Source organism: Oratosquilla oratoria, chromosome 2 (assembly GCF_046742065.1).
Source record: "Oratosquilla oratoria isolate Oo_2021 chromosome 2, ASM4674206v1, whole genome shotgun sequence".
NCBI lineage: Eukaryota > Metazoa > Arthropoda > Malacostraca > Stomatopoda > Squillidae > Oratosquilla > Oratosquilla oratoria.
Window position 1 is genome coordinate 8,681,760 of NC_134778.1, and position 7,500 is coordinate 8,689,259.

At 38.0% G+C, this 7,500-nt stretch overlaps 1 protein-coding gene across 9 annotated transcripts in view; it reads right to left on the bottom strand.

The window, feature by feature from the left end:
- Positions 1–1,861: 1,861 nt before the first annotated feature.
- The window catches only part of LOC143036819 (prohormone-4), a 332,335-nt gene continuing 326,696 nt past the window's right edge, over positions 1,862–7,500 (bottom strand). For all 9 annotated transcript variants that reach the window (XM_076204617.1, XM_076204635.1, XM_076204627.1 and 6 more), the window contains one exon: positions 1,862–6,101. In XM_076204617.1, the coding sequence (XP_076060732.1) occupies positions 5,908–6,101 (194 nt within the window). In that variant the 3' untranslated portion in view covers positions 1,862–5,907. The remainder of the gene's footprint in view (positions 6,102–7,500) is intronic.

The following is a 7,500-nucleotide window of genomic DNA, read 5'->3' on the forward strand; positions in this document are numbered from 1 at the left end:
CTCTCTCACTCTCAGCTTTTACTAAGATCTTTGATCCTCCATAGTTTTGAGATTTGATCCCTGCATATGTATTCTGAATGTCAGGAATATTTTCTAATGATTGAACGACTAAAGGCCATCTTTGATATAGTCACTTAACTATTGAAATTAATACCAATTCCTTCTATCTCCCTTTGTTAATCTCTTTAGTATATCACCTTTTTTTCGCGGTCTGTTACCCTTTGGTAATGTTTTAAAGTTTGGAGCCCCTCATATTTAGATCTTTTTCTTCCTTCATTTTTTTTTTTCCAGTAGTACCCCATTTGATCCGAAATTATGTAACCCTTTATGTACTGAATTGTATTTAGCGTCCTTCCAGATCCTTCCATATTAAGACCCTTTTCTCGCGTAGTAGGATGAGTTCCTCGCATTTCCTGTCGTATCTATTTTCCAACAAGTTTCTTCATCCCTTCACTGCTTTCATCTGCCGATTTGATTGCCTAATATCATCATTATTGTTTGTGCCATTCCCTCGGTAGAATGATTAGTCCGTGAACTAATTCGTTCTGTTTTAAAGGGTCAGTGTAGTACAGGCAGTACAGTCCTCGCTTTATATGAAGCATTCCGCTCTGGCGGGGGCTCGAATCCCAGCAGATGAGTTTATTTCCAATCGTCATTATTGTTTACTCTTATCAGCATTCTACTCTTAGCTTTCTCTTTTACCTCATGGATTTACTTTCTTGGAATCGTTTTCTATTCTTTAATGTGCATTTTCTTTTTCCATGCTGCTTCAAATCTGTAAGAATTTTGTTTTTCATCTTCATTTTATTTTGTTCTCTTGTACATATATGTCGAGGATCTGTTTTAGTGTTGGTTTAATAGCCTTCAAATTCACATGAACTGTCCTTATTGTCTGGTTTGGATGACGCTGTGATCAACAGATGTTCTTTATTACTGTTATTGTTATTTCCATCAAGTTTGTTAAGTTTACACATCTATGTATGAATTTGCATTTTTGTTAGAAAGTACATTTACTATTGTTATAGCTCCATAGTACGTTTTTTGCGTATTTGCATTGAACAAAGATAAAATAAATCAGATCATATACAGGTCACATTATCAAATAAGTAAAACCTTTGTATCAATCAAATGAAACTGATTAGATTTCATTGTCCTTTATACGTTCGCTGGTATACGCTGGGGAAAGATAAAATCATTAATATGTCTTTAGAAATCTATACTCTACTGTCTCATAGTGTTGATTTCTTAGTTATATTTTGTTTGATGAAAAAAGTAGCCAAACAAATGTAAGAATTTGTTGAGACTGTTTGTATAGAAAATACAAATGTACAATGAAGCCTATATCTTGTTTATATTCTTATATCTTGATATACTGGACGTTTTTCATTATGTATTTACCATCTCGTTAAGTTAATCGAGAAGAGATAACATTACTTAGCTGTATGGGAATGAATTTTACTTCTTACAATGCCTATTAGAAGTAAAAATCTAGTGAAAACATTTACCAAGTAAACAACATATGGTATATCGATGTTTATATATTTTTTTCTGTAAGTCTGTTTATTATAATCTTCATTTTATCGCCAAAGAATGCAAATGACAGATATCAGCACAATGGTGCGTGTGAATCAATCAATTTTCCTCATATTAAAACAGAATATTTTATCAAAATCAAAACTAGTTCTGATTTAAATAAAAAGTAAGGAATAAAACGGGTTTAATGCTTTCCAGTATTTCAAATTATTTATACTATATAATTTCATCAGCATTTACCAGTTTATGTAATTATCTTGAGACCCTATTCGTCATCCATTTCATTAGTAAAGTGCCCCATGGTTCTTGTTGGAAATAAAACAGACAATAGAATTAGTATAACTTTATTGTTGCTCAAACTAAATATCTGATTGATGGTCAGTACTTGGTGGTTGTTTAGTGTACAGAGATAACGACGTTCTTTGGGATCTTACAATCAGCACAGGTCATTTTGAGGTCACTCATGTCAAAACCAAATTAGAATAATCTAGTCTTATCACCTACAGATGCAAACAAGATCAAGTGCAGGGAGCGTCAAAATATATCTGTGGAAATTCAGAATACCTATAGATGACAAACGTTTAAGATGATTTCTCAAGACTCGACTGGTCTATCAACAAGATGAAGAAGTCTTGTGTATATGAGTCCGTTCTTGTCAACACTGCTGAGCTTGTGTTAGCAGGAAAGAAATTTACATGTTAGCAAACTCTTAAGCCTAACCTGATGCTGGTGTGGTGGTCTGACTGACATCATTGTGGTGTGGAGAACATTGTGGCGGTGTGTAAGCTAAAATGTTAATAAGAATTGCTATGTGGTGGCTAGAAAAAACATATCATGGAGGATATAAGGCTGGACTTGAGAATGGTCAGGTGGTAGATAGGACACTATGGTAGTATGGAAGCTATCAAGTTGGTATGGTGAGCCTTGAAAATATATAGAAATCTCAGGGTAGTGTGGAAAATGTAACATGAGAAATTGAAATAAAACAACTACAAGGCCAATAACAGCGGCGTAAGGAATTATTAGATAATTGCAAGTGCATAAAGACATTTCATGACTGGATTACCCTGTAGTTTGACTATGATACTGAATATGGTGAACCTTTAGTTGAATATGGCGAACCTTTACCTTAAAGAGCCGAAAGCTCTCGACTTGTGGTCACGTAATACAATCCACCACAAACGTCTCAAACGCTCCCAGTCACCACCCAAGGCAGCAGCGCGACTACCTCCTCAGCTTCGTTTAGGCCTCTTATATAATCATCTCCCCAGAGCTCGACCTCCACATCTTAGATTTGTGATCTTGTTACTTCTTGGTCCATAACCATGGCACTAGCTTATAGTCTATAAACAATAGACCAAAATACTCGTTCAATCATCCACATCAGTCATGAAAATTGGTAACATATTGCCTTCCACGGGCTGATCATCTTCATGTTTGGTCAGCTGTTTTATGGTGAAACTTGTCTTAGACTGTGGGGCGTTGAATTGGACCTCTTTTGATTAAGAGTGACCACTCGAAAGGCTACGATCAACGCATCTTTTACCATGAACTGGTGCTCTGGTACAGGCTGAGTGTGGCAACTATTTGGGGTCCGCTAACCCTCAACGAGCGATGTACCCAGATTAAACAAGCACGTGAATGCGTTGGACAAAGACGTCAAATACTACAAAGTCGAGGCCTTGTCTTTATTCTGTGTTGTTCATTGTCAGTGACGTCGAGGTTAGGGAAACGTGGGAACCTAGGATATCTTCACTGCCACGCTAAGATAGCGCATATTAACATCAACAAACAATACATGCAACTACGTGGACATGACATTAAGAGTGTCGATCAAGTGTAAAACCATAAACATCAAGACGAAACGATACAACTATGCTATGGTACATCAAATCCTTCTAAAAACAACAAAGCCAGGAATGGTTATTTATGTCTTCTTCCTCTTCTTCGAATTCTTTCCTCGGGCCGATCTACTCTGACGGGCAAACACGACCTATATTATTGCCCAGTACACTGTTACACTGTATAGAACGTTGCGCGCGCACATACTTACATACAGACATGCATACATACATGCACACACATAAAAACCGCCACGAAACACAGCTACTGCCGCATTTGGCATACAGCAAAAGCATCTCGTACGCCTATCATCCTTGTAGGACCATTAGTGTATATGAAAAATGTGGGAGTTGGAAAACGGTCTCTGGAACGAACGAAAACGGGAAGAGATCCACAGGGAGACTAAAACTAAAAGACTCTTAGATAGGAACTCTATCAATCGTATGAGAATAAAGTGGTTTTGTGACTTGAGTTCCCATTAGCGCCTGGAAGGTCACGAAAGAGAGTTTCAGCCGAAAGAGACGTCGCCTTGTCTTATACGGAAAGAGATGATCAAGAGGTCTCGTCCAATGTGATCCAAATTAATGATGATGGTAAAGGTGACGGTGGTGATGGTGAGTATCGGGCCGCTATCAATGTTGGTGTTATGATAAGGATATATAGTGATGATCAGCTCACAGGTGTAATATATATCCTCAACACAACGTTATGGTAATAGGAGATATGACGCACATTTCTCCCTATCCTCCCATAACAAGTCACGGGACCACATTTGGACTTTTCCCTTGATCATTGTCTTTCATCATACCTCAAGATAAACTGTGGAATTGCATCAGCTCTGAGTATGTAATGTCAACCTAAATACTTTAACGTATCCTCTATGAGGACGCTGTTTAGACTCCCCGTTTGTTTTAGTCGAAAGATTGAGCTTACTGCGTGGGATGTGAGGTCACCTACAAAAAGATGCCACTTAGTCACTTAGTGCTCAAGTCTTTTTGAAAGTCGTAAGTAGTAAGTAATAAGAACAGCAGTAGTAGCAACATAACAATCACAGACACACCATTTACCGAAATTCAAAAGATATTCCATAAAACTACAATTATTTCTATACACAGAATAAAGACAGAGCCATCTGGTCTGTACATAATTTCTCAAAAATACAAGGATATTATTTCCACTTACATCTATGAAATATAGTAGTCTACATAAACGCAATCTTGGTTATATATATTATAGTAATCAATTATATCATATCAAATAATGTCTAATCATACATATGACAATAGCAGTCATGATGATAATAGCCATGGTAACGAAAATAAGTATTGACGAACGAATGATAATTATAACAATATTAACGATAGTAATGACATTGGCAAGCCTCGGCAAGGCTCGCCATTACAAGCTTATGAGAAAAGGAGTAGTACGCTAACGGAGCCTATTCGGACCAGCAACTGGAGTGAGTCCTCGCAATCTACCCTCGAAGTCTTGAACGACTGCCGTCAGGACATGTGGCCGTTAGATCACTTTGTCACACGATTAGCTAATGGACACTTCGGGGGGGTTCACGTGATCGATTCAGGGTCACGTGATGGCTACTTTAAGGGCATTTTATGGGCACTGACTAATTCATAGTAACGCGAAGATAGAGACATCTCGATGTCATGTGTAGTAACTATCTTATGAACATCTTGATATCTTCATGTATAGAAACTTCTTTAACAAAGTTATATGCTTGCTCTGAAGTGCCTCACTTGTGCTTGCCAACTTTGTAAAGGCAATGATGTAATGGGTATGAGGTCTTCATTCCCGCAAACCCTCTCATAGGTAGACCGTTGTTATTCCACCAATAGGAATCTTACCCGATTAACCTCATGTTGAAGAAACATTTTATCATAATTTAGTCTTTATCATTGCGCTGACTATTACAAGTACCTCCCAACCTGTTGCTCTAGTAGGATTCGCAATACAACGCTCCCAATTGGATGTATGAATTCAATGTGGTATTGAGAAACTCCTAAACCGTCCTGGTTCTTTTACAAATTATTTTTTTGTTTCACAAACATGATAAAAACCGTCGACATAATCACAAGCAAAGAGATTACATTCTGATCTAGGTCTCTATTTTTTTCAATAAGTTACTCAAAGAACCTACAGGTCATGTAAAGTTCAACATGCCAGTGAGACTGCGTATAAAAATCTCAGAAGTCATCGTTTGGACATCATTTTAACGTACTCTGTCTCAAAAGACAATCTTAAAATTCTCTCCTTTTAATATCTCTTCCTATCGTGTACTTGCTTTTCTATTATTTTTTGGGAAGTAGTTACACCAACAATTTGAACATCCTCCTAAACATATAGTGGTCGTCAACGCATAAAACCCTTATCCCACATCAAACCCATGGACAACATAAATAACCCAAGACAACCCTGATAGTCCTCCATGTAATCCAGAACAACCCTACATATTCGTCCTATTATCCAGGACAATCCCATCAAATATCCCCTTGCATTAAAACATTGAGAAGGTGCTCAGTCCAGGAATCCAGTATGGACGAGCTTTTCCAGGAAGAACTTCACGTCTCCAAGTTCGGAGTCTTTGATACCCAACGATTTGAGCATCCCGATGTCCCCGTTCTCGACAGCCATGAAAACGGAACGAAGATGGTCCACATCTTCGCGCATCAGCTTCAGGGAGCGTCCGAAATCGTCAATCGTCTGCGATTCTGTAAAGAACGTTGCAAATTAGTATTCCTTACATAAAGCGGATGGACAAAGTAAATGAGAAAGGGGATGTGCATCGATGGATATAGAAAAATGGATGATAATATAAGAAATGTACATGTATGTGGAGGAGAGAGGGTTCCAATTGGGGCAGTAGGAGTAATAATTCTTGATCCAAGAGAGATCTTTTGTTCGGTTCAGAGGCGCCCATCAAGGCTACACCTTTAGGTGGCACTGTGGGGGTGTTGATGGATCTTGAAGATGACTTGAAGCCCTTAGAAGTTCATCTAGAACTAGCATGTGCAGGCTCCCATCGTTGTTTCTTTAATTGAATAAGACTGACCAAAAATATACTCCAACCATCGCTTTTGCATTGGAATGAACTATAGTTGATCAACTAGTGTGCTGAAATGGAGTAAAGGTAGTGGGGTGTACTGTTGGAAGAATATGTGTGTAGTGAGGAAAATTATTATGATAGAGCCTTTACATTTTGAATGTATGATTGACATTTCATTTAATGATTGGCACATTTGCTGGCTACCATCAAGCATTTTTACTTTGTCATCAGTATTTCATGTAGTGTTCCATGGAACATGTTATTCCTCCTTTATATTATGAACTTTGACTCTAAATGTTTACATTCTTAGTGAATATGTAATGTAACCGTGCGTTTAATTCACTATGTCTTTCTCCGCTCCACTAAATATGTTACCATATGGTCAGTAATTATGCAGTATCTATTTATCTGTCTAGGTGGGGACGTACTGTAGCACAACATTAATGTGTGCAACTGGCAGAAGCTATAGGTGTCAATCTCCTTGTTTCGAATCCTGATCATGGCGCAAAGGTTAGAAAGGTCATTTACTCACAGCCCTGGTGCCCAGATACCAAAAGCAAAGTCACAAGGCACCGTTTTTCCCCTAAACAAAGGAGTTCTTTACGTAAAGCCAATACATCAGAGTTTTTGTCTCTTACATTTCCCTCATTCTTGACTTTTGTCCATTGTCTGGCAGGATTCTCTTATTCACCATGCTATCTTTTTATGTCTTCTTTAGTAATGGTACAATTGCCGTGTACTTGGAAAAATAGTCCACTGGTTCTTAGGCATAATTTGATTTTTTATTCCTACGAGGTATTTCAAGTAAATGACAACTGCCCCGTGTTTCAGACGGGATTGAACATTCTTGCATGGGTGAGGGACCGGATACATTACCACGCGGTTGATTATATCTTCCACATTGTACACTATGATTAATGACATCTATTCTTATAGTGGACAAGTATTATTGTCTACGTGTATTGGGTGAATATTCAGCTCGCTCCTTGTAGAGATTTCCCATTGAATAGAGGAGCCAGTGAATGGCGGTGGGTTAGGACATGCCTCGCATATCCCGTGATCAT